Here is a 26,277-nt window from a genome sequence, read left to right as displayed (position 1 = left end):
GGGTGAGTGCCTGGGTGAGCGAGTATCGTTAGAGCCCCCCCCCCTCCCCCACTGCTCCCCACGCACCTCGCCCCGTTCTCGTGGTGTCAATCAAAGACGCGCACGTGCGAGTTCAGCCTCATTACAATAACCCCGCCCCCCTCATTACCATAACCACGTCCCCCGCCTCTCCCCCCTGAACACCCCCCCCCCCCCTGAACACCCCCCCCCCCACCCGCCCCTGGCGGTGACGTCACGCGAGGGGCTGATTAAACCCAGAGACTCGACCCCGCCCCGTGGGAACCGCGACTCGGCTCAGCGGAGACGCCGACACGGAGACACGGAGAGACGGCTGCTGCTGCTGATACAGCTACAGCTGCTGCTACAGCTGCTGCTGATACAGCTACAGCTGCTGCTACAGCTGCTGCTGCTGCACCTACAGCTGCTATAGCTGCTGCTGCTACACCTACAGCTGCTACAACTACAGCTACAGCTGCTAGCCCTACAGCTGCTTCTACTGCTGCTACAGCTGCTACTGCTGCTACAGCTGATACAGATACTCCTGCTGTTACAGCTGATACAGCTACAGCTTCTACAGCTACTGCTGCTACAGCTGCTGCTGCTACAGCTGCTGCTGCTACAGCTACAGCTGCTGCTACAGCTGCTGCTGCTACAGCTACAGCTGCTGATACAACTGCCACAGCTACTACTGCTACTACAGCTGCAGCTACTACAGCTGCTACAGCTACTACAGCTGCTGCTGCTACAACTACAGCTGCTGTGAAAGAGCGGGGAACGCGCCAGGCAGGCCGACAGCTTCTGCCCCAGCGGCTCCGGCACCAGCTGGACTTGGACTTGGGCTGCCTGGGGGGGACACGTGACGCGTTCCTCCTCCTCGACCACTCCTCGCAGCAGCGGGGAGCAAGGGGGAGCAGTGTGGGGAGCAAGGGGGAGCAGCGGGGAGCAGCTGGTAGAGCAGCGGGAGTAGGGGGGAGAAAGGGGGAGCAGTGTGGGGAGCAGCGGGGAGCAGTGTGGGGAGCAAGGGGGAGCAGCGGGGAGCAGCGGTGTAAAGCGGTGTAAAGCAGCGGGAGTAGGGGGAGCAAGGGGGAGCAGTGTGGGGAGCAGCGGGGAGCAGCGGTGTAAAGCAGTGGGAGTAGGGGGAGCAAGGGGGAGCAAGGGGGAGCAAGGGGGAGCAAGGGGGAGCAGTGAGAGTAGGGGGAGTAGGCAGGAGGACGTCGAGGGAGCAGGGTAAGAAGCAGGAGTCGTCGGGAGCAGAGGAGAGCAGGGCACCAAGAGGAACGGGAGAGATCAGCAGAGATCAGGAGGGAGCAGGAGAGGGGATCAGGAGAGAGCAAGGGGGAGCAAGAGGGAGCAAGGGGGAGGAGGGGGAGCAGGGGGGGAGAAGGGGGGGGGGATCAGGATGAGCTGTGAGGAGGCGGAGTGCGGGACCCGGTGGGGTCCCGACTGACGCTGCCCTCCCGCTCGGCTGCCCGAGCTGCCCGAGCTGCCCAGTGCGGGAGAGGGGCGGGGGGAGGGTGAAGGGGCGGGGGGAGGGGGGCGAGGAGGAGGAGGCCGCGACACCCGGAGGTCGATGAAGGTGAGCGGAGAGACGCGGGGGGGGGCAGGGGTCACGACCCCTGTGTGGTGAGTGTGGTGAGTGTGGTGAGTGTGGTGAGAGTGGTGAGTGTGGTTAGTGTAGGGAGTGTGGTGAGTGTGGTGAGGGTGGGTAGTGTAGTGAGTGTGGTGAGGGTGGGTAGTGTAGTGAGTGTGGCGAGTGTGGTGAGTGTGGTGAGTGTGGAGAGTGTGGTGAGTGTGGTTAGTGTGGTGAGTGTGGTGAGGGTGGGTAGTGTAGGGAGTGTGGTGAGTGTGGTGACTGTGGTGAGTGTGGAGAGTGTGATGAGTGTGGAGAGTGTGGTGAGAGTAGTGAGTGTGGTTAGTGTGGTGAGTGTGGTGAGGGTGGGGAGTGTGGTGAGTGTGGTGAGTCTGGTGAGTGTGGGGAGTGTGGTGAGTGTAGGGAGTGTAGGGAGTGTGGTGAGTGTAGGGAGTGTAGGGAGTGTGGTGAGTGTAGGGAGTGTGGTGAGTGTAGTGAGTGTGGTGAGTGTAGTGAGTGTGGTGAGTGTGGTGAGTGTGGGGAGTGTGGGGAGTGTGGTGAGTGTAGAGAGTGTGGTGAGTATGGTGAGTGTGGTGAGTGTAGGGAGTGTGGTGAGTGTAGTGAGTGTGGTGAGTGTGGTGAGTGGTGAGTGTGGTGAGGGTGGGTAGTGTAGTGAGTGTGGTGACTGTAGGGAGTGTGGTGAGTGTGGAGAGTGTGGTGAGTGTGGTGAGGGTGGGTAGTGTGGTGAGTGTGGTGAGTGTGGGTAGTGTGGTGAGTGTAGGGAGTGTGGTGAGGGTGGGTAGTGTAGGGAGTGTGGTGAGTGTAGTGAGGGTGGGTAGTGTAGGGAGTGTGGTGAGTGTATGGAGTGTAGGGAGTGTGGTGAGTGTAGTGAGGGTGGGTAGTGTGGTGAGTGTGGTGAGGGTGGGTAGTGTAGGGAGTGTGGTGAGTGTATGGAGTGTAGGGAGTGTGGTGCGTGTAGGGAGTGTGGCGTGTGTAGGGAGTGTGGTGAGTGTAGGGAGTGTGGTGAGTGTAGTGAGTGTAGGGAGTGTGGTGAGTGTGGCGAGTGTGGGGAGTGTGGTGAGTGTAGTGAGTGTAGGGAGTGTGGTGAGTGTGGCGAGTGTGGGGAGTGTAGGGAGTGTTGTGAGTGTGGGGAGTGTAGTGAGTGTAGGGAGTGTGGTGAGTGTGGGGAGTGTGGTGAGTGTGGTGAGTGTAGAGAGTGTGGTGAGTATGGTGAGTGTGGTAAGTGTAGGGAGTGTGGTGAGTGTGGGGAGTGTGGTGAGTGTGGGGAGTGTGGTGAGTGTGGGGAGTGTGGCGAGTGTGGTGAGTGTGGTGAGTGTAGTGAGTGTGGTGAGTGTAGGGAGTGTGGTGAGTGTGGTGAGTGTGGTGAGTGTAGGGAGTGTGGTGAGTGTGGTGAGTGTAGGGAGTGTAGGGAGTGTGGTGAGTGTAGGGAGTGTGGTGAGTGTGGTGAGTGTAGTGAGTGTGGTGAGTGTGGTGAGTGTAGTGAGTGTGGTGAGTATGGTGAGTGTGGTAAGTGTAGAAAGTGTGGTGAGTGTGGTGAGTGTAGAGAGTGTGGTGAGTGTAGTGAGTGTGGTGAGTGTGGTGAGTGGTGAGTGTGGTGAGGGTGGGTAGTGTAGTGAGTGTGGTGACTGTAGGGAGTGCGGTGAGTGTGGTGAGTGTGGTGAGTGTGGTGAGTGTGGTGAGTGTGGAGAGTGTGGTGAGTGTGGTGAGTGTGGTAAGTGTAGGGAGTGTGGTGAGTGTGGTGAGTGTAGAGAGTGTGGTGAGTATGGTGAGTGTGGTGAGTGTAGGGAGTGTGGTGAGTGTAGTGAGTGTGGTGAGTGTGGTGAGTGGTGAGTGTGGTGAGGGTGGGTAGTGTAGTGAGTGTGGTGACTGTAGGGAGTGTGGTGAGTGTGGAGAGTGTGGTGAGTGTGGTGAGGGTGGGTAGTGTGATGAGTGTGGTGAGTGTAGGGAGTGTGGTGAGGGTGGGTAGTGTAGGGAGTGTGGTGAGTGTAGTGAGGGTGGGTAGTGTAGGGAGTGTGGTGAGTGTATGGAGTGTAGGGAGTGTGGTGAGTATAGTGAGGGTGGGTAGTGTGGTGAGTGTGGTGAGGGTGGGTAGTGTAGGGAGTGTGGTGAGTGTATGGAGTGTAGGGAGTGTGGTGCGTGTAGGGAGTGTGGCGTGTGTAGGGAGTGTGGTGAGTGTAGAGAGTGTAGGGAGTGTGGTGAGTGTAGAGAGTGTGGTGAGTATGGTGAGTGTGGTGAGTGTAGGGAGTGTAGTGAGTGTGGTGAGTGTGGTGAGTGTGGTGAGTGGTGAGTGTGGTGAGGGTGGGTAGTGTAGTGAGTGTGGTGACTGTAGGGAGTGTGGTGAGTGTGGAGAGTGTGGTGAGTGTGGTGAGGGTGGGTAGTGTGGTGAGTGTGGTGAGTGTGGGTAGTGTGGTGAGTGTAGGGAGTGTGGTGAGGGTGGGTAGTGTAGGGAGTGTGGTGAGTGTAGTGAGGGTGGGTAGTGTAGGGAGTGTGGTGAGTGTATGGAGTGTAGGGAGTGTGGTGAGTATAGTGAGGGTGGGTAGTGTGGTGAGTGTGGTGAGGGTGGGTAGTGTAGGGAGTGTGGTGAGTGTATGGAGTGTAGGGAGTGTGGTGCGTGTAGGGAGTGTGGCGTGTGTAGGGAGTGTGGTGAGTGTAGAGAGTGTAGGGAGTGTGGTGAGTGTAGTGAGTGTAGGGAGTGTGGTGAGTGTGGCGAGTGTGGGGAGTGTGGTGAGTGTAGTGAGTGTAGGGAGTGTGGTGAGTGTGGGGAGTGTAGGGAGTGTTGTGAGTGTGGGGAGTGTAGTGAGTGTAGGGAGTGTGGTGAGTGTGGTGAGTGTGGTGAGTGTGGGGAGTGTAGTGAGTGTAGTGAGTGTGGTGAGTGTAGTGAGTGTAGTGAGTGTAGTGAGTGTAGTGAGTGTAGTGAGTGTAGTGAGTGTAGTGAGTGTAGTGAGTGTAGTGAGTGTAGTGAGTGTAGTGAGTGTAGTGAGTGTAGTGAGTGTAGTGAGTGTAGTGAGTGTAGTGAGTGTAGTGAGTGTGGTGAGTGTAGTGAGTGTGGTGAGTGTGGTGAGTGTAGAGAGTGTGGTGAGTGTAGTGAGTGTGGTGAGTGTGGTGAGTGGTGAGTGTGGTGAGGGTGGGTAGTGTAGTGAGTGTGGTGACTGTAGGGAGTGTGGTGAGTGTGGAGAGTGTGGTGAGTGTGGTGAGGGTGGGTAGTGTGGTGAGTGTGGTGAGCGTGGGTAGTGTGGTGAGTGTAGGGAGTGTGGTGAGGGTGGGTAGTGTAGGGAGTGTGGTGAGTGTATGGAGTGTAGGGAGTGTGGTGAGGGTGGGTAGTGTGGTGAGTGTAGAGAGTGTGGTGAGTATGGTGAGTGTGGTGAGTGTAGGGAGTGTGGTGAGTGTAGTGAGTGTGGTGAGTGTGGTGAGTGGTGAGTGTGGTGAGGGTGGGTAGTGTAGTGAGTGTGGTGACTGTAGGGAGTGTGGTGAGTGTGGAGAGTGTGGTGAGTGTGGTGAGGGTGGGTAGTGTGATGAGTGTGGTGAGTGTAGGGAGTGTGGTGAGGGTGGGTAGTGTAGGGAGTGTGGTGAGTGTAGTGAGGGTGGGTAGTGTAGGGAGTGTGGTGAGTGTATGGAGTGTAGGGAGTGTGGTGAGTATAGTGAGGGTGGGTAGTGTGGTGAGTGTGGTGAGGGTGGGTAGTGTAGGGAGTGTGGTGAGTGTATGGAGTGTAGGGAGTGTGGTGCGTGTAGGGAGTGTGGCGTGTGTAGGGAGTGTGGTGAGTGTAGAGAGTGTAGGGAGTGTGGTGAGTGTAGAGAGTGTGGTGAGTATGGTGAGTGTGGTGAGTGTAGGGAGTGTAGTGAGTGTGGTGAGTGTGGTGAGTGTGGTGAGTGGTGAGTGTGGTGAGGGTGGGTAGTGTAGTGAGTGTGGTGACTGTAGGGAGTGTGGTGAGTGTGGAGAGTGTGGTGAGTGTGGTGAGGGTGGGTAGTGTGGTGAGTGTGGTGAGTGTGGGTAGTGTGGTGAGTGTAGGGAGTGTGGTGAGGGTGGGTAGTGTAGGGAGTGTGGTGAGTGTAGTGAGGGTGGGTAGTGTAGGGAGTGTGGTGAGTGTATGGAGTGTAGGGAGTGTGGTGAGTATAGTGAGGGTGGGTAGTGTGGTGAGTGTGGTGAGGGTGGGTAGTGTAGGGAGTGTGGTGAGTGTATGGAGTGTAGGGAGTGTGGTGCGTGTAGGGAGTGTGGCGTGTGTAGGGAGTGTGGTGAGTGTAGAGAGTGTAGGGAGTGTGGTGAGTGTAGTGAGTGTAGGGAGTGTGGTGAGTGTGGCGAGTGTGGGGAGTGTGGTGAGTGTAGTGAGTGTAGGGAGTGTGGTGAGTGTGGGGAGTGTAGGGAGTGTTGTGAGTGTGGGGAGTGTAGTGAGTGTAGGGAGTGTGGTGAGTGTGGTGAGTGTGGTGAGTGTGGGGAGTGTAGTGAGTGTAGTGAGTGTGGTGAGTGTAGTGAGTGTAGTGAGTGTAGTGAGTGTAGTGAGTGTAGTGAGTGTAGTGAGTGTAGTGAGTGTAGTGAGTGTAGTGAGTGTAGTGAGTGTAGTGAGTGTAGTGAGTGTAGTGAGTGTAGTGAGTGTAGTGAGTGTGGTGAGTGTGGTGAGTGTGGTGAGTGTAGTGAGTGTGGTGAGTGTGGTGAGTGTAGTGAGTGTAGTGAGTGTAGTGAGTGTGGTGAGTGTGGTGAGTGGTGAGTGTGGTGAGGGTGGGTAGTGTAGTGAGTGTGGTGACTGTAGGGAGTGTGGTGAGTGTGGAGAGTGTGGTGAGTGTGGTGAGGGTGGGTAGTGTGGTGAGTGTGGTGAGCGTGGGTAGTGTGGTGAGTGTAGGGAGTGTGGTGAGGGTGGGTAGTGTAGGGAGTGTGGTGAGTGTATGGAGTGTAGGGAGTGTGGTGAGGGTGGGTAGTGTGGTGAGTGTAGGGAGTGTGGCGAGTGTAGGGAGTGTGGTGAGTGTAGGGAGTGTGGTGAGTGTAGGGAGTGTGGTGAGTGTGGTGAGTGTGGTGAGTGTGGTGAGTGTGGTGAGTGTGGTGAGTGTGGTGAGTGTAGGGAGTGTAGAGAGTGTGGTGAGGGTGGTGAGTGTGGGGAGTGTAGGGAGTGTGGATAGTGTGGTGAGTGTGGTGAGTGTAGGGAGTGTGGTGAGTGTGGTGAGTGTGGTGAGTGTAGGGAGTGTGGTGAGTGTGGTGAGTGTAGGGAGTGTAGAGAGTGTGGTGAGTGTAGAGAGTGTGGCGAGTGTGGCGAGTGTGGCGAGTGTGGCGAGTGTGGCGAGTGTGGCGAGTGTGGCGAGTGTGGTGAGTGTAGGGAGTGTAGAGAGTGTGGTGAGTGTGGTGAGTGTGGCGAGTGTGGCGAGTGTGGCGAGTGTAGGGAGTGTAGAGAGTGTGGCGAGTGTGGCGAGTGTGGCGAGTGTGGCGAGTGTGGCGAGTGTGGCGAGTGTGGCGAGTGTGGCGAGTGTGGCGAGTGTGGCGAGTGTGGCGAGTGTGGCGAGTGTGGCGAGTGTGGCGAGTGTAGGGAGTGTAGAGAGTGTGGTGAGTGTGGTGAGTGTAGAGAGTGTGGCGAGTGTGGCGAGTGTGGCGAGTGTAGGGAGTGTAGAGAGTGTGGTGAGTGTGGTGAGTGTGGCGAGTGTGGCGAGTGTAGAGAGTGTGGTGAGTGTGGTGAGTGTGGTGAGTGTAGGGAGTGTGGCGAGTGTGGCGAGTGTGGCGAGTGTGGCGAGTGTGGTGAGTGTGGTGAGTGTGGTGAGTGTAGGGAGTGTAGAGAGTGTGGTGAGTGTGGTGAGTGTGGCGAGTGTGGCGAGTGTAGAGAGTGTGGTGAGTGTGGTGAGTGTGGTGAGTGTAGGGAGTGTGGCGAGTGTGGCGAGTGTGGCGAGTGTGGCGAGTGTGGCGAGTGTGGTGAGTGTGGTGAGTGTGGTGAGTGTAGGGAGTGTGGCGAGTGTGGTGAGGGTGGGTAGTGTGGTGAGTGTGGTGAGTGTGGGTAGTGTGGTGAGTGTAGGGAGTGTGGTGAGGGTGGGTAGTGTAGGGAGTGTGGTGAGTGTAGTGAGGGTGGGTAGTGTAGGGAGTGTGGTGAGTGTATGGAGTGTAGGGAGTGTGGTGAGTATAGTGAGGGTGGGTAGTGTGGTGAGTGTGGTGAGGGTGGGTAGTGTAGGGAGTGTGGTGAGTGTATGGAGTGTAGGGAGTGTGGTGCGTGTAGGGAGTGTGGCGTGTGTAGGGAGTGTGGTGAGTGTAGAGAGTGTAGGGAGTGTGGTGAGTGTAGTGAGTGTAGGGAGTGTGGTGAGTGTGGCGAGTGTGGGGAGTGTGGTGAGTGTAGTGAGTGTAGGGAGTGTGGTGAGTGTGGCGAGTGTGGGGAGTGTAGGGAGTGTAGTGAGTGTAGGGAGTGTAGTGAGTGTAGTGAGTGTAGTGAGTGTAGTGAGTGTAGTGAGTGTAGTGAGTGTAGTGAGTGTAGTGAGTGTAGTGAGTGTAGTGAGTGTAGTGAGTGTAGTGAGTGTAGTGAGTGTAGTGAGTGTAGTGAGTGTAGTGAGTGTAGTGAGTGTAGTGAGTGTAGTGAGTGTAGTGAGTGTAGTGAGTGTAGTGAGTGTAGTGAGTGTAGTGAGTGTAGTGAGTGTAGTGAGTGTAGTGAGTGTAGTGAGTGTAGTGAGTGTAGTGAGTGTAGTGAGTGTAGTGAGTGTAGTGAGTGTAGTGAGTGTAGAGAGTGTAGTGAGTGTAGTGAGTGTAGTGAGTGTAGTGAGTGGTGAGTGTGGTGAGGGTGGGTAGTGTAGTGAGTGTGGTGACTGTAGGGAGTGTGGTGAGTGTGGAGAGTGTGGTGAGTGTGGTGAGGGTGGGTAGTGTGGTGAGTGTGGTGAGCGTGGGTAGTGTGGTGAGTGTAGGGAGTGTGGTGAGGGTGGGTAGTGTAGGGAGTGTGGTGAGTGTATGGAGTGTAGGGAGTGTGGTGAGGGTGGGTAGTGTGGTGAGTGTAGGGAGTGTGGCGAGTGTAGGGAGTGTGGTGAGTGTAGGGAGTGTGGTGAGTGTAGGGAGTGTGGTGAGTGTGGTGAGTGTGGTGAGTGTAGGGAGTGTAGAGAGTGTGGTGAGGGTGGTGAGTGTGGGGAGTGTAGGGAGTGTGGATAGTGTGGTGAGTGTGGTGAGTGTAGGGAGTGTGGTGAGTGTGGTGAGTGTGGTGAGTGTAGGGAGTGTGGTGAGTGTGGTGAGTGTAGGGAGTGTAGAGAGTGTGGTGAGTGTAGAGAGTGTGGCGAGTGTGGCGAGTGTGGTGAGTGTGGCGAGTGTGGCGAGTGTGGCGAGTGTGGTGAGTGTAGGGAGTGTAGAGAGTGTGGTGAGTGTGGTGAGTGTGGCGAGTGTGGCGAGTGTGGTGAGTGTAGGGAGTGTAGAGAGTGTGGCGAGTGTGGCGAGTGTGGCGAGTGTGGCGAGTGTGGCGAGTGTGGCGAGTGTGGCGAGTGTGGTGAGTGTAGGGAGTGTAGAGAGTGTGGTGAGTGTGGTGAGTGTAGAGAGTGTGGCGAGTGTGGCGAGTGTGGTGAGTGTAGAGAGTGTGGTGAGTGTGGTGAGTGTGGCGAGTGTGGCGAGTGTAGAGAGTGTGGTGAGTGTGGTGAGTGTAGGGAGTGTGGCGAGTGTGGCGAGTGTGGTGAGTGTGGTGAGTGTGGTGAGTGTGGCGAGTGTGGCGAGTGTGGTGAGTGTGGTGAGTGTAGGGAGTGTAGGGAGTGTGGTGAGTGTGGTGAGTGTGGTGAGTGTAGTGAGTGTAGAGAGTGTGGCGAGTGTGGCGAGTGTGGTGAGTGTAGGGAGTGTAGGGAGTGTGGCGAGTGTGGTGAGTGTGGTGAGTGTGGTGAGTGTAGAGAGTGTGGTGAGTGTGGTGAGTGTGGTGAGTGTGGCGAGTGTGGCGAGTGTGGTGAGTGTAGGGAGTGTAGGGAGTGTGGTGAGTGTGGTGAGTGTGGTGAGTGTGGTGAGTGTAGAGAGTGTGGTGAGTGTGGTGAGTGTGGTGAGTGTGGCGAGTGTAGGGAGTGTGGTGAGTGTGGTGAGTGTGGTGAGTGTAGGGAGTGTAGAGAGTGTGGTGAGTGTAGGGAGTGTGGTGAGTGTGGTGAGTGTAGGGAGTGTGGTGAGTGTGGCGAGTGTGGTGAGTGTGGTGAGTGTAGGGAGTGTGGCGAGTGTGGCGAGTGTAGAGAGTGTGGTGAGTGTGGTGAGTGTAGGGAGTGTGGCGAGTGTGGTGAGTGTAGAGAGTGTGGCGAGTGTGGTGAGTGTAGAGAGTGTGGTGAGTGTGGTGAGTGTAGGGAGTGTGGTGAGTGTAGTGAGTGTAGGGAGTGTGGTGAGTGTAGAGAGTGTGGTGAGTGTAGGGAGTGTGGTGAGTGTAGGGAGTGTAGAGAGTGTGGTGAGTGTAGAGAGTGTGGCGAGTGTGGCGAGTGTAGAGAGTGTGGTGAGTGTAGGGAGTGTGGTGAGTGTAGGGAGTGTGGCGAGTGTGGTGAGTGTAGAGAGTGTGGCGAGTGTGGTGAGTGTAGAGAGTGTGGTGAGTGTAGGGAGTGTGGTGAGTGTAGGGAGTGTGGTGAGTGTGGTGAGTGTAGGGAGTGTAGAGAGTGTGGTGAGTGTGGTGAGTGTGGTGAGTGTAGAGAGTGTGGCGAGTGTGGTGAGTGTGGTGAGTGTGGCGAGTGTAGTGAGTGTGGTGAGTGTGGTGAGTGTGGCGAGTGTAGAGAGTGTGGTGAGTGTAGAGAGTGTGGTGAGTGTAGGGAGTGTAGAGAGTGTGGTGAGTGTAGGGAGTGTAGAGAGTGTGGTGAGTGTAGGGAGTGTGGTGAGTGTAGGGAGTGTGGTGAGTGTGGTGAGTGTAGGGAGTGTGGTGAGTGTGGTGAGTGTAGGGAGTGTAGGGAGTGTAGAGAGTGTGGTGAGTGTGGTGAGTGTGGTGAGTGTAGAGAGTGTGGTGAGTGTAGGGAGTGTAGAGAGTGTGGTGAGTGTAGGGAGTGTGGTGAGTGTAGGGAGTGTGGTGAGTGTGGTGAGTGTAGGGAGTGTGGTGAGTGTGGTGAGTGTAGGGAGTGTAGGGAGTGTAGAGAGTGTAGTGAGTGTAGTGAGTGTAGTGAGTGTAGTGAGTGTAGTGAGTGTAGTGAGTGTAGTGAGTGTAGTGAGTGTAGTGAGTGTAGAGAGTGTAGTGAGTGTAGTGAGTGTAGTGAGTGTAGGGAGTGTAGTGAGTGTAGAGAGTGTGCGGTTGTGCAGGGTGGCTTTGTGGTTGTGGCTGTGTGGTTGTGGCTGTGTGGTTGTGGAGGGTGGTTGTGTGGTTGTGGTTGTGCAGGGTGGTTTTGTGGTTGTGGCTGTGTGGTTGTGGCTGTGTGGTTGTGGAGGGTGGTTGTGTGGTTGTGGTTGTGCAGGGTGGTTTTGTGGTTGTGGCTGTGTGGTTGTGGCTGTGTGGTTGTGGAGGGTGGTTGTGTGGTTGTGGTTGTGCAGGGTGGCTTTGTGGTTGTGGCTGTGTGGTTGTGGCTGTGTGGTTGTGGAGGGTGGTTGTGTGGTTGTGGTTGTGCAGGGTGGCTTTGTGGTTGTGGCTGTGTGGTTGTGGCTGTGTGGTTGTGGAGGGTGGTTGTGTGGTTGTGGTTGTGCAGGGTGGCTTTGTGGTTGTGGCTGTGTGGTTGTGGCTGTGTGGTTGTGGAGGGTGGTTGTGTGGTTGTGGTTGTGCAGGGTGGCTTTGTGGTTGTGGCTGTGTGGTTGTGGCTGTGTGGTTGTGGAGGGTGGTTGTGTGGTTGTGGTTGTGCAGGGTGGCTTTGTGGTTGTGGCTGTGTGGTTGTGGCTGTGTGGTTGTGGAGGGTGGTTGTGTGGTTGTGGTTGTGCAGGGTGGCGTTGTGGCTGTGTGGTTGTGGCTGTGTGGTTGTGGAGGGTGGTTGTGTGGTTGTGGTTGTGCAGGGTGGCTTTGTGGTTGTGGCTGTGTGGTTGTGGCTGTGTGGTTGTGGAGGGTGGTTGTGTGGTTGTGGTTGTGCAGGGTGGTTTTGTGGTTGTGGCTGTGTGGTTGTGGCTGTGTGGTTGTGGAGGGTGGTTGTGTGGTTGTGGTTGTGCAGGGTGGTTTTGTGGTTGTGGCTGTGTGGTTGTGGCTGTGTGGTTGTGGAGGGTGGTTGTGTGGTTGTGGTTGTGCAGGGTGGCTTTGTGGTTGTGGCTGTGTGGTTGTGGCTGTGTGGTTGTGGAGGGTGGTTGTGTGGTTGTGGTTGTGCAGGGTGGCTTTGTGGTTGTGGCTGTGTGGTTGTGGCTGTGTGGTTGTGGAGGGTGGTTGTGTGGTTGTGGTTGTGCAGGGTGGCTTTGTGGTTGTGGCTGTGTGGTTGTGGCTGTGTGGTTGTGGAGGGTGGTTGTGTGGTTGTGGTTGTGCAGGGTGGCTTTGTGGTTGTGGCTGTGTGGTTGTGGCTGTGTGGTTGTGGAGGGTGGTTGTGTGGTTGTGGTTGTGCAGGGTGGCTTTGTGGTTGTGGCTGTGTGGTTGTGGCTGTGTGGTTGTGGAGGGTGGTTGTGTGGTTGTGGTTGTGCAGGGTGGCGTTGTGGCTGTGTGGTTGTGGCTGTGTGGTTGTGGAGGGTGGTTGTGTGGTTGTGGTTGTGCAGGGTGGCTTTGTGGTTGTGGCTGTGTGGTTGTGGCTGTGTGGTTGTGGAGGGTGGTTGTGTGGTTGTGGTTGTGCAGGGTGGCTTTGTGGTTGTGGCTGTGTGGTTGTGGCTGTGTGGTTGTGGAGGGTGGTTGTGTGGTTGTGGTTGTGCAGGGTGGCTTTGTGGTTGTGGCTGTGTGGTTGTGGCTGTGTGGTTGTGGAGGGTGGTTGTGTGGTTGTGGTTGTGCAGGGTGGTTTGTGGTTGTGGCTGTGTGGTTGTGGCTGTGTGGTTGTGGAGGGTGGTTGTGTGGTTGTGGTTGTGCAGGGTGGTTTTGTGGTTGTGGCTGTGTGGTTGTGGCTGTGTGGTTGTGGAGGGTGGTTGTGTGGTTGTGGTTGTGCAGGGTGGCTTTGTGGTTGTGGCTGTGTGGTTGTGGCTGTGTGGTTGTGGAGGGTGGTTGTGTGGTTGTGGTTGTGCAGGGTGGCTTTGTGGTTGTGGCTGTGTGGTTGTGGCTGTGTGGTTGTGGAGGGTGGTTGTGTGGTTGTGGTTGTGCAGGGTGGCTTTGTGGTTGTGGCTGTGTGGTTGTGGCTGTGTGGTTGTGGAGGGTGGTTGTGTGGTTGTGGTTGTGCAGGGTGGCTTTGTGGTTGTGGCTGTGTGGTTGTGGCTGTGTGGTTGTGGAGGGTGGTTGTGTGGTTGTGGTTGTGCAGGGTGGCTTTGTGGTTGTGGCTGTGTGGTTGTGGCTGTGTGGTTGTGGAGGGTGGTTGTGTGGTTGTGGTTGTGCAGGGTGGCTTTGTGGTTGTGGCTGTGTGGTTGTGGCTGTGTGGTTGTGGAGGGTGGTTGTGTGGTTGTGGTTGTGCAGGGTGGCTTTGTGGTTGTGGCTGTGTGGTTGTGGCTGTGTGGTTGTGGAGGGTGGTTGTGTGGTTGTGGTTGTGCAGGGTGGCTTTGTGGTTGTGGCTGTGTGGTTGTGGCTGTGTGGTTGTGGAGGGTGGTTGTGTGGTTGTGGTTGTGCAGGGTGGCTTTGTGGTTGTGGCTGTGTGGTTGTGGCTGTGTGGTTGTGGAGGGTGGTTGTGTGGTTGTGGTTGTGCAGGGTGGCTTTGTGGTTGTGGCTGTGTGGTTGTGGCTGTGTGGTTGTGGAGGGTGGTTGTGTGGTTGTGGTTGTGCAGGGTGGCTTTGTGGTTGTGGCTGTGTGGTTGTGGCTGTGTGGTTGTGGAGGGTGGTTGTGTGGTTGTGGTTGTGCAGGGTGGCTTTGTGGTTGTGGCTGTGTGGTTGTGGCTGTGTGGTTGTGGAGGGTGGTTGTGTGGTTGTGGTTGTGCAGGGTGGCTTTGTGGTTGTGGCTGTGTGGTTGTGGCTGTGTGGTTGTGGAGGGTGGTTGTGTGGTTGTGGTTGTGCAGGGTGGCTTTGTGGTTGTGGCTGTGTGGTTGTGGCTGTGTGGTTGTGGAGGGTGGTTGTGTGGTTGTGGTTGTGCAGGGTGGCTTTGTGGTTGTGGCTGTGTGGTTGTGGCTGTGTGGTTGTGGAGGGTGGTTGTGTGGTTGTGGTTGTGCAGGGTGGCTTTGTGGTTGTGGCTGTGTGGTTGTGGCTGTGTGGTTGTGGAGGGTGGTTGTGTGGTTGTGGTTGTGCAGGGTGGCTTTGTGGTTGTGGCTGTGTGGTTGTGGCTGTGTGGTTGTGGAGGGTGGTTGTGTGGTTGTGGTTGTGCAGGGTGGCTTTGTGGTTGTGGCTGTGTGGTTGTGGCTGTGTGGTTGTGGAGGGTGGTTGTGTGGTTGTGGTTGTGCAGGGTGGCTTTGTGGTTGTGGCTGTGTGGTTGTGGCTGTGTGGTTGTGGCTGTGTGGTTGTGGAGGGTGGTTGTGTGGTTGTGGTTGTGCAGGGTGGCTTTGTGGTTGTGGCTGTGTGGTTGTGGCTGTGTGGTTGTGGAGGGTGGTTGTGTGGTTGTGGTTGTGCAGGGTGGCTTTGTGGTTGTGGCTGTGTGGTTGTGGCTGTGTGGTTGTGGAGGGTGGTTGTGTGGTTGTGGTTGTGCAGGGTGGCTTTGTGGTTGTGGCTGTGTGGTTGTGGCTGTGTGGTTGTGGAGGGTGGTTGTGTGGTTGTGGTTGTGCAGGGTGGCTTTGTGGTTGTGGCTGTGTGGTTGTGGCTGTGTGGTTGTGGAGGGTGGTTGTGTGGTTGTGGTTGTGCAGGGTGGCTTTGTGGTTGTGGCTGTGTGGTTGTGGCTGTGTGGTTGTGGAGGGTGGTTGTGTGGTTGTGGTTGTGCAGGGTGGCTTTGTGGTTGTGGCTGTGTGGTTGTGGCTGTGTGGTTGTGGAGGGTGGTTGTGTGGTTGTGGTTGTGCAGGGTGGCTTTGTGGTTGTGGCTGTGTGGTTGTGGCTGTGTGGTTGTGGAGGGTGGTTGTGTGGTTGTGGTTGTGCAGGGTGGTTTTGTGGTTGTGGCTGTGTGGTTGTGGCTGTGTGGTTGTGGAGGGTGGTTGTGTGGTTGTGGTTGTGCAGGGTGGTTTTGTGGTTGTGGCTGTGTGGTTGTGGCTGTGTGGTTGTGGAGGGTGGTTGTGTGGTTGTGGTTGTGCAGGGTGGCTTTGTGGTTGTGGCTGTGTGGTTGTGGCTGTGTGGTTGTGGAGGGTGGTTGTGTGGTTGTGGTTGTGCAGGGTGGCTTTGTGGTTGTGGCTGTGTGGTTGTGGCTGTGTGGTTGTGGAGGGTGGTTGTGTGGTTGTGGTTGTGCAGGGTGGCTTTGTGGTTGTGGCTGTGTGGTTGTGGCTGTGTGGTTGTGGAGGGTGGTTGTGTGGTTGTGGTTGTGCAGGGTGGCTTTGTGGTTGTGGCTGTGTGGTTGTGGCTGTGTGGTTGGCTGTGGTTGGAGGGTGGTTGTGTGGTTGTGGTTGTGCAGGGTGGCTTTGTGGTTGTGGCTGTGTGGTTGTGGCTGTGTGGTTGTGGAGGGTGGTTGTGTGGTTGTGGTTGTGCAGGGTGGCTTTGTGGTTGTGGCTGTGTGGTTGTGGCTGTGTGGTTGTGGAGGGTGGTTGTGTGGTTGTGGTTGTGCAGGGTGGCTTTGTGGTTGTGGCTGTGTGGTTGTGGCTGTGTGGTTGTGGCTGTGTGGTTGTGGAGGGTGGTTGTGTGGTTGTGGTTGTGCAGGGTGGCTTTGTGGTTGTGGCTGTGTGGTTGTGGCTGTGTGGTTGTGGAGGGTGGTTGTGTGGTTGTGGTTGTGCAGGGTGGCTTTGTGGTTGTGGCTGTGTGGTTGTGGCTGTGTGGTTGTGGAGGGTGGTTGTGTGGTTGTGGTTGTGCAGGGTGGCTTTGTGGTTGTGGCTGTGTGGTTGTGGCTGTGTGGTTGTGGCTGTGTGGTTGTGGAGGGTGGTTGTGTGGTTGTGGTTGTGCAGGGTGGCTTTGTGGTTGTGGCTGTGTGGTTGTGGCTGTGTGGTTGTGGAGGGTGGTTGTGTGGTTGTGGTTGTGCAGGGTGGTTTTGTGGTTGTGGCTGTGTGGTTGTGGCTGTGTGGTTGTGGCTGTGTGGTTGTGGAGGGTGGTTGTGTGGTTGTGGTTGTGCAGGGTGGTTTTGTGGTTGTGGCTGTGTGGTTGTGGCTGTGTGGTTGTGGAGGGTGGTTGTGTGGTTGTGGTTGTGCAGGGTGGTTTTGTGGTTGTGGCTGTGTGGTTGTGGCTGTGTGGTTGTGGCTGTGTGGTTGTGGAGGGTGGTTGTGTGGTTGTGGAGGGTGGTTGTGTGGTTGTCGTTGTGTGGTTGTGTGGTTGTGGTTGGGTGGTTGTGGTTGGGTGGTTGTGGAGGGTGGTTGTGTGGTTGTCGTTGTGTGGTTGGGTGGTTGTGTGATTGTGGTTGTGTGGTTGTGGTTGTGTGGTTGTGGTTGTGTGGTTGTGTGGTTGTGGAGGGTGGTTGTGATTGTGTGGTTGTGGAGGGGGTTTGTCCTGCGACTGTAGTTCGTATTCTGGGTAGGAGTGGTGAGTGACTGGTGTAGTGAATGAGTGGTGAGTGAGAGGTGAGTGAGTGGTGTAGGAGTGGTGGTGTTAGTGGTGGTGTTGTTAGTGAGTGGTGAGTGAGTGGTGGTGTAGTGAGTGGTGGTGTAGTGAGTGAGTGGTGTAGGAGTGGTGGTGTTGGTGGTGTTGTTAGTGAGTGGTGAGTGAGTAGTTGTGTTAGTGGTGGTGGTGTAGGAGTGGTGGTGTAGTGAGTGGTGTTGTCAAACTACACAGCAGCAAGAACAACCGCCATGGGGGCCATCCATTTAGTCCGTACGCATGGAGGGGGAGGGGGGAGGGGGGTTTAACCCAAACGCGTTCGCTTGCCTATGGGGGGTCTACTGACAATGCACGCTTAGGAAACGGGGGGGTGGGTGAAGCCTCGATAATAATGTGTCTACTTTGGCCTTCAAATGAGCCACAGGTGAGTGTGGTCAGCTGTGAGACAGCAAGTCCCAGCGGGACACGTGAGGGGCTGAGGGGGGCTGTGGGGGAGGCGTCACCCGCGCAGTGCCCCCCCCCCCCCGACTACTGCAGCCATCACGCAGCTCGGCAAACATCAGTGGCCAAGTTACGCAACTTAATTCTTCAATGCAGCCGGCGGTGAATTTTCTGTTCGCCTAAACACGTTAATATGATTAATCCTTGATCGTTTCTGCGTGGATTAAATATCGGCCGTTCTTTAAGATTCGGGGGGGGGGGGGGGGGTATAAAGTCCGCGTGCGTCCAGGGAGGGGGGGGTCAAGTCGTGACAGATTCTGCGTCCCTACTCAATGGATGGCCCCATACACCTCTACGTGACGTCAGCACCGCGCCTGTGCCAGGCTAGGTGCGCTTTGATGCCGTCACATGAAGTGTGAGAGGCTCGCTGCTGGCAGGAGGTCACGGGACAGACCCAGCAGGTGCCGTGGGTTGACTGACTGAGATGACTGGCAGATGTACACCACCTGTGCCCCCTACTGTGCCAATTTGATGCGTTTTATCCACTCGGCGCTCTCCGCGTTGTTGTGAGCGTCGCTCTTCCCCCTCCGTTGTTGTTGGAGGGCGACTGTCTCCAACTGCCCAGTAGCGTCCTTCACGAGCCTCCTCTACAGAGGCCGATCTTGACACCGCTGGTACCAGTCATCAGCAAGTCCACTCAGCTTCACGTCCTCCTGTACCACATCACTCCATCTCTTCTCTAGCCCGTGCCGCGCCCATTTAGCCCCCTCGATCCGGCCGAACAAAAGCTGTTTAGGCATGCGGTGGCTGGGCATGCGGGCTACATGACCCAGCCAACGCAGCTTTGCCCGGCGGAGGAGCTCACCGATGGGACTTTGTCCAGATCTTGCAAGGGTCTCTGAGCTCCGCACAAAATGAAGTCTGGTTAAACCCAGGATGGATCGTAGGCAGGCCACCCTGAATGATTCAAGCTGGTGCAGATGGTCAATTCGGGGGGTCCACGTTTCACAACGACAGAGAAGACCCGGAGCTTCGTGTGGAACGACAGAGCGAGGCAGCTTCCATACAGCAACGTTACACAGCCGATGAAAAGATAATGCCGCTCGACTGATTGAAAGTGAAACCTCTGTCACCAAACTGGAGCTGGTCATGAGCATACTGCCCAGGTATGGGAACTCCTCCGGTCTCTCCACAACTGCCCCATCACTTACAGAGAGTGGAGGGGGTGGAGCATTTGATGTGAAATACCCAGGCAGGTGCTGATGGAGAGGCCGCACCTCCACGTGGCACTCTCCAGGTTCAACCGCAGTCTCCACATCCTTCTCAGAGTGAGCAGCGATCACCAGATCGTCAGCAGACATCGCATCGCTAACCAACAGAGAGCCATCGCTTGAGTGCAGGAGCACGCAGATCTGAGAGCACATTGGGCGACAGCGAGCCTCCCTCCCCTACCCGGCACAACGCTGCTGAGTGTTCCTCGTGAGGACCATCTCCCAGACTCAACTCTGTCGATGGAGATTCCCCGGCAATCGTTGCAATCTGTGCAACCACCGGGGCGTCCTTCCAGTCCCGCGGAACCCGTCCTGTGGTCCGTCGGCTGTAAGGGTGTCCCACAGGGCAGCCTCCACTACATCACCGACCTTCCTCGCTGGCCGGCGCTGATGCTGGTCTCAGACTCTGGATCACCCTTCCCTAACAAATGTCACGTGAGCCAGACACTCACAGGGGGTACCGATATCCTGCAACCGTTGAGGCACGGCAGCCCCAGCAGGGTCAATCCGACGTCGCCCCATGATGTTTGTGAAGCCGAGGGACTTCCCCTACCCCAATATCTCACAGAAATCTCTAAACAAATTCCCTGGGTCAGAAATCGGATTACCACTCTTTCCCGTAAGGATGGTAACAGCACCTCCTATCAGCATGCACGGTTGTTTACGTGCGGTACATACTGACGCGCGGCGCTGCAAGTGACTTTTTTGATCGAGTTAAACAGTGATTTGTGATCACTGCTGAGGCAGTTTCCATCTCCTCAGCAACCCGTGACCATGACTCATCATTCCAGCACCGCACGGCTCTCGGAACCGCCGCGGGGAGGCTGCGGTTAGCCTCCTCGTTCTCAGGTGTGAGATGCTGTAGACGAAGCGAGAGGGCCTGCCGGATTCTAACAGACAAAACGCCGCCTCCTCCGTCAGCCATTGCCTCTGGGGAGGTCTGGACCGCGCACCTAACGCAGCCATAGCAGCTTCGTGAGCCACAGTCCTGAACCTCGCCCATTTCCCCTCGCAATAAGGAGGAGGAGGAGGGGGGGCGATGCCAACCCCAGCTGTAAGCGATGAGGAAATTCTCTCTTGCAACGTCCGACAGCGAGCCGAGACCAGGCGAGTGTGGGATGGAATGGTGTCCTAGATGGACACCCATCACCGCAGTGGAAGAATGGCAGGCGCGTCTTACAGATGACAAGCTGATGGTCATTTGGCAGATCAGCTCCATGGGAGGTCCTGGTTAAAAATACATGGACTGGCATCTTGTGTTCCATCACTCTGTAGTCCAGCAGATGTTCTTGCTTGGACCCGGCGTGTATCCGTGATGTTGTGTGGATGTGCCGGTACCGGAACAGCGTGTTGGTAATTACAAGCAGCCTCCTACCATTGCTATTGAGCCGACCTGGCCCATGTCTTCAAATCCCTCCCTTCCAGGTGACCCACTCGGGTGTTTAAATCACCCAATAAGATGCCTCTATCCTGAGGGGCCACTTCAGCCATGGACAGGTCATCGAAACCATCTGACTCTTCTGCCCTGACGTTTATCCCTCCACTGATGTTCATTTGCTGTGGGGGGCATACGCTGCGTGATGATGTTTACACACGGCTGGCTCCACGTACTCACTTAAGGCTGAGCTAACTTAGAGTCGTCCCATAACCTGTTCAGATAATCGCCATGAACGTCAGCCGAGACGCACGACAACATGCACTGTCAAATGTAGACGCAATACTAAGTTCCCCCATATAGCCTCAACAGACTGTTGGGGCAAGTGCCGGCACGACACACGACCGCCTTTGTCTCTCCAGTGGCGATGTTTACACACCGCACCCGGTAATCATTTGAGGCTGAGTCGACCTGGGGGAGGCCCAGGACGGGTTCAGATAATCGTCACTGGCGTCGACCGTGAGTGGGAATGGAACCCCCGGGTCGCCGGGTTCAAAGCGCAGTTCACTCACCACTGTCACCACTCCACCCACACGCACACACGCTCACACACACACTGGCACACAAACACACGCACACACATTCGCACACACAAACACACGCACAAACACGCGCACACACACACTCGCACACAAACACACACAAACACACTCGCACACAAACACACACACACACTCGCACACACACACACAAAAACACTCGCACACAAACACACACTGGCACACACACTCACACACACTGGCACTCACACACAGACACACAAGCACACGCGCGCTGGGCCCGAGTTCATTGCAGACGCGGGGCCCAAGGTCGCGAGCTGCGGTGACGCGGAGTGAGAGGCGCGTGTACGTGCGTGCGCGTGCGTGCGCGTGCGTGCCTCTCACACAGCGCGTCACCGCAGCGGGAGCGGTGGCGAGACGCCGCGCCACGAAACCCGCAGAGCCGCAGGGCTCCGTTCCCGGTTCCCGCTCGCGGACACCGACCACGACGATGATTGCGGTTGCACCCGAGTCAAGAGCCGAACGGCTGACAGGGCTACACCTGATACATGAACTGAATCTGGACCGGTCCTGGGCCTTTACTCGGACGACTTGGCCTCCAATGAGTACCGGGTGCCGTGCGTGTAAACATCGCCACTGGGGAGACAAAGGCGGCCGGGAGTGGAGCTGCCTACACGACTCCCCTCGTGTGCCGTACGTCCGCGTGCGTGTCTCGGTGTGCGCGCGTCAGTACTTACCGGGGGGGGGGGGGGGCACGTGACATGGGCCCACCCCCCATTCCCCCACCCCCCTCACCTTGAGGCAGGAGCGGTGAGAGCCTCTCGCGTGGATCGGACCACGTGGTCCCGAGCGCGCGCGTCAGTTTATGGGGAGCGGTGACGCAGTGGTTAGCGCCCTGCACTATAACAGCGCGCGAATATTCGAACCGCTCCTGGGCCTCCCTCTAGGTCGACTCGGCCTTAAATGCGTCCCTGCTGCGGTGTACAAACAATCAGCACCGGGGAGACAAAGGCGGCCGGGCATGGTGATGGCCACCTGACCTTCATAGGCGCTCGCTAAACAGCACTTGCCCCAGCAATCTGTTAAAGGCTACGCGGGGGATCTTTGTCTTTGTCGGCCACGTAGTGACCTCAGGCAAGACAATGAGACGACCCCAGTGCAGTTCTTCAGGAGTTGTTGTTTGCTCCACGCGCCAAGGCTGGCCGCTTGCCGCATGGTCGGGTCCAGGCCCGGGGTGATGGGCGACTGACTCGTCGACTGACTCGTCGACTGACTCGTCGACTGACTTGTCGACTGACTTGTCGACTGACTCGTCAACTGACTCGTCGTCGTCGTCCTTCCCAGGTGCTTGGTCGAGGCGGTCTCTGCAGGTGAAGCCCTGCGCGCCTGAGCATCATCACACACACAGTCACTCACGCACTCACACACTGACACACTCACACACTCACACAGTGACACACTCACACACTCACACACTCACTCACTCACACACTTACACACTTACACACTCACTCACTCACACACTCGTACACTCACACATACTGACACACACTGACACACACAGTCACCCACACACACTGACACACAGTCACTCACACACACTGACGCACAGTCACTCACACACACTGACACATAGTCACACACACTGACACACACACAGTCACTCACACACACAGTCACTCACACACACTGACACACAGTCACTCACACACACTGACACACAGTCACTCACACACACAGACACACAGTCACTCACACACACACTCACACACACAGTCACTCACACACACTGACACACAGTCACTCACACACACAGACACACAGTCACTCACACACACTGACACACAGTCACTCACACACACTGATACACACACAGTCACTCACACACACTGACACACAGTCACTCACACATACTGACACACAGTCACTCACACACACTGACACACAGTCACACACACACACTCACACACAGTCACTCACACACACAGACACACAGTCACTCACACACACAGTCACTCACACACACTGACACACAGTCACTCACACACACTGACACACAGTCACTCACACACACTGACACACAGTCACTCACACACACTGACACACAGTCACTCACACACACTGATACACACACAGTCACTCACACACTGACACACAGTCACTCACACATACTGACACACAGTCACTCACACACACTCACACACAGTCACTCACACACACAGACACACAGTCACTCACACACACAGTCACTCACACACACTGACACACAGTCACTCACACACACTGACACACAGTCACTCACACACACTGACACACAGTCACTCACACACACTGACACACACACAGTCACTCACACACACTGACACACAGTCACTCACACACACTGACACACAGTCACTCACACACACTGACACACAGTCACTCACACACACAGTCACTCACACACACAGTCACTCACACACACTGACACACAGTCACTCACACACACTGACACACAGTCACTCACACACACTGACACACAGTCACTCACACACACTGATACACACACAGTCACTCACACACTGACACACAGTCACTCACACATACTGACACACAGTCACTCACACACACTCACACACAGTCACTCACACACACAGACACACAGTCACTCACACACACAGTCACTCACACACACTGACACACAGTCACTCACACACACTGACACACAGTCACTCACACACACTGACACACAGTCACTCACACACACTGACACACACACAGTCACTCACACACACTGACACACAGTCACTCACACACACTGACACACAGTCACTCACACACACTGACACACAGTCACTCACACACACAGTCACTCACACACACAGTCACTCACACACACTGACACACAGTCACTCACACACACTGACACACAGTCACTCACACACACTGACACACAGTCACTCACACACACGCGCGCTCACCTGGGCCCGCGCCGCGACCATGCGATCCCTGCCGACCGCCTCGGCCACCGCGTGGCTCCTCCTCCTCCTGCACCTCCTGCACCTCCTGCTCCACCTCGTCACCTGCCAGGTGCGCCCCCCCCCCCTCACCCCCCGCGTCCCCCCCCCACAGCCCCCCCCCCCCCCACACACATCCACCCAAAGACAAAGCGCTCAACCACGACGCACCTGACGTACACGCACACACTGACACACTGACACACACACACTAGCACACACAGACACACACACTAGCACACAACAACAACCGCCATTCGCCACTAAGTGGCGGTGACGTCACCACGACTCTTGTGACAGGCCATGTGCACCTTGAGGCCACGTGAGGTGTCGAACGCCTGCTGGCAGGAGGTCACGGGGCAGACCAAGGTGCCACGGGTCGACTGACCCAGATGACTGGCTCATGCACCACCTGTGCCTCCTACTGTGCCAACTTGCTGTGCTTTAGCCACCCGGCGCTCCGCTCGTTGTTGTGAGCGTCGCTCCTCCGCCCTCCGTTGTTGTTGGAGGGCGACTGCCTCCAACTGCCCAGTAGCGTCCTTCACGAGCCTCCTCCACTGAGGCCGATCTTGACACCGCTGGTACCAGTCATCGGCAAGTCCACTCAGCTCTACGTCCTCCTGTACCACATCACTCCATCTCTTCTCTAGCCCGTGCCGCGCCCGTTTAGCCCCCTCGATCCGGCCGAACAAAAGCTGTTTAGGAATGCGGTGGCTGGGCATGCGGGCTGCATGACCCAGCCAACGCAGCCTTGCCTGCCGGAGGAGCTCACCGATGGGACTTTGCCCAGATCTTTCAAGGATTTGTGAGCTCCTCACACAATCCAGCCTGGTTAAACCCAGGATGAATCATAGGCAGGCCAGCCTAAATGTTTCCAACCGGCGAAGATGCTCCATTAGGGGGGTCCACGTTTCGCAAGCGTAGAGAAGGGAGGGAATGACTGGCCGAGAAGACCTGAAGCTTCGTGCGGAGCGACAGATCATGTAGCTTCCACACAGCGTTACGCAACCGATGAAAAGATATTGCCGCTCGACTGATTCGGAGTGAGACCTCTGCTGTTAAACTGGAGCCGGTCATAAGCACACTGCCCAGGTATGGGAAACTCTCCACTCTCTCCACTACTGCCCCATCACCAATTGGGAGTTGTGGGGGTGGAGTGTCCGATGGTGCAAAATACCCAGGCAGGTGCTTAGTTTTGGTGGGGCTGACGGTAAGGCCCCACCTCTTAGTGGCACGCTCCAGTCTCAGCAGCAGCGTCTCCAACTACTCTTCTGAATGAGCAGCTATTACCAAATCATCGGCATACGTAACGTGGTTGACCAATAGGGAGCCATTCCTTGATCGCACCCGGGTGGAGGGGTTACCAGCCCCTCGCACCCGTCCAGAGCCCCTGTTTAGCCACTGTGGTGGTCGCAGACGCCATAAGGGGAGAGGGCCAATGGGCATTGGTCCTCCCCCCACAGCACTGTCCACGACAGTGTTGCCCATCTGGCACCGCGAGGAGGTAGGGGGTTGTTTTGCCGGACTAACACACGCACACACTGACACACACACACCTATACACACCAACACACACACCCCCATTGCCCCCCCAACCCCTCCACCCACTCACCCACACCCCCCTATCGCCTGTTATTGTTGCGGTTGGCATTGTGGTGGTTGTTGTGTTGTTGTGGGTCATTCTCTTTCAGGCGCTGAGCGTTCTGAACGGTCCCTACATGACCTCAAGTGAAGGTACGAGCCACCGCCCAGAGCTGCCATGCAGGCCCCGCCCCCACCCCTGGCCCCGCCCCCAACCCTGGCCCCGCCCCCAACCCTGGCCCCGCCCCCACCCCTGGCCCCGCCCCCACCCCTGGCCCCGCCCCTGCTCTCACCCTGGCCCTGCCATAAAAATGTGGCCTGGGGTCGCCTGTCGGTGCTGCGTGAGCGAGTTAGAAAGTGGACAGGTGAGTGACCGGGTGAGTTGATGAGTGAGTGACCAGGTGAGTGACTGGGTGAGTGACTGAGTGAGTTGATGAGTGAGTGACCAGGTGAGTGACCAGGTGAGTGACTGGGTGAGTGACTGGGTGAGTGACTGGGTGAGTTGATGAGTGAGTGAGTGACCAGGTGAGTGACTGGGTGAGTGACTGAGTGACCAGGTGAGTGACTGGGTGAGTGATTGGGTGAGTGACCAGGTGAGTGACTGGGTGAGTGACCAGGTGAGTGACCGGGTGAGTGAGTGACCAGGTGAGTGACCAAGTGAGTGACCAGGTGAGTGACCAGGTGAGTGACCAGGTGAGTGACCAGGTGAGTGACCAAGTGAGTGACCAGGTGAGTGACCAGGTGAGTGACCAGGTGAGTGACCAGGTGAGTGACTGGGTGAGTGAGTGACCAGGTGAGTGACTGGGTGAGTGAGTGACCGGGTGAGTGACTGGGTGAGTGACTGAGTGAGTGACCAGGTGAGTGACTGGGTGAGTGACTGGGTGAGTGAGTGACCAGGTGAGTGAGTGACCAGGTGAGTAACTGGGTGATTGGATGAGTGACTGGGCGAGTGGCTAGGCGAGTGGCTGGGTGAGCGAGCGCCGTCACACCCCAGTCGCCCACCCCTCCCCTCTGCGGGCAGTGGTGCGCTTCGAGGAGGTGATGCAGCGCAGCTACTGCCGCCCCATGGAGACGATGGTGCCGGTGTCACGCGAGTTCCCCGACGAGGTGGCCCACTTCTTCCGGCCCGCCTGCGTGCCGCTGCTGCGCTGCTCGGGCTGCTGCAACGACGAGGGCAGCGAGTGCGTGCCCACGCACACCACCACCATCACCATACAGGTGAGGCCCACACACCACGCACACCACCATCATCACCATACAGGTGAGGCCCACGCACACCACCACCATCACCATACAGGTGGGGTCCACACACCACGCACACCACCACAATCACCATACAGGTGGGGCCCACACACCACGCACACCACCACCATCACCATACAGGTGAGGCCCACACACCACGCACACCACCACCATCACCATACAGGTGGGGTCCACACACCACGCACACCACCACAATCACCATACAGGTGGGGCCCACGCACACCACCACAATCACCATACCGGTGGGGCCCACACACCACGCACACCACCACAATCACCATACAGGTGGGGCCCACACACCACGCACACTACCACCATCACCATACAGGTGAGGCCCACACACCACGCACACCACCATCATCACCATACAGGTGAGGCCCACACACCACGCACACTACCACCATCACCATACAGGTGAGGCCCACACACCACGCACACCACCATCATCACCATACAGTTGGGGCCCACACACCACCAGCACCAGGGTCACCATACAGGGGTGGGGGCTCACGTCTCACCCCCTCCCCCCTCCCCCAGGTGTACAAGAACAGACCGTCTCACGGGGGGGGCTTCCAGGAGCTCCCGTTCACGCAGCACAGCGAGTGCGAGTGCAGGTGACCACCCCCATCACGTGACTGCCGCCCCCATCACGTGACCGCCCCCACCACGTGACCGCCCCCATCACGTGACCGCCCCCACCAAGTGACCACCTCCATCACGTGACTACCCCCACTACGTGACTGCCCCCACCACGTTACTACCCACACCACGTAA

The 26,277-nt window shown here is 56.9% G+C and overlaps 2 protein-coding genes across 3 annotated transcripts in view; both read left to right on the top strand.

Moving 5' to 3' along the window:
• LOC133356203 (CLK4-associating serine/arginine rich protein-like) overlaps positions 1 to 18,863 on the top strand; it is a 48,527-nt gene extending 29,664 nt beyond the window's left edge. The window contains 2 exon segments of the mRNA XM_061573580.1: positions 18,074 to 18,163; positions 18,822 to 18,863. Coding sequence (XP_061429564.1) covers positions 18,074 to 18,163; positions 18,822 to 18,863 — 132 coding nt within the window.
• On the top strand, positions 1,103 to 26,121 carry LOC133356358 (vascular endothelial growth factor A-like). 2 transcript variants are annotated; one of them, XM_061573836.1, is made up of 5 exons: positions 1,103 to 1,576; positions 21,008 to 22,732; positions 24,351 to 24,393; positions 25,262 to 25,458; positions 26,041 to 26,121. In XM_061573836.1, exons 2-5 carry the CDS (start codon positions 22,643 to 22,645, stop codon positions 26,119 to 26,121), a joined length of 411 nt encoding a protein of 136 aa, XP_061429820.1. In that variant the 5' UTR covers positions 1,103 to 1,576; positions 21,008 to 22,642. The 2 variants fall into 2 exon arrangements, with proteins under 2 accessions (XP_061429820.1, XP_061429821.1); XM_061573837.1 differs by lacking the exon at positions 1,103 to 1,576 and adding an exon at positions 19,766 to 20,356.
• Positions 26,122 to 26,277: the final 156 nt, after the last annotated feature.

This window comes from Lethenteron reissneri, chromosome 53 (assembly GCF_015708825.2).
Source record: "Lethenteron reissneri isolate LAM-NWPU_2019-01 chromosome 53, ASM1570882v1, whole genome shotgun sequence".
Lineage (NCBI taxonomy): Eukaryota > Metazoa > Chordata > Hyperoartia > Petromyzontiformes > Petromyzontidae > Lethenteron > Lethenteron reissneri.
This window is presented reverse-complemented; position numbering and strand designations above follow the sequence as displayed.

Coding starts and splice junctions, on each gene's coding strand:
- LOC133356358 (XM_061573836.1), top strand. CDS start 22,643: ATGCGATCCCTGCCGACCGCCTCGGCCACCGCGTGGCTCCTCCTCCTC. Junction 22,733..24,350: donor TCCACCTCGTCACCTGCCAG/GTGCGCCCCCCC, acceptor ATTCTCTTTCAG/GCGCTGAGCGTTCTGAACGG. Junction 25,459..26,040: donor CCACCACCATCACCATACAG/GTGAGGCCCACA, acceptor CCCCTCCCCCAG/GTGTACAAGAACAGACCGTC.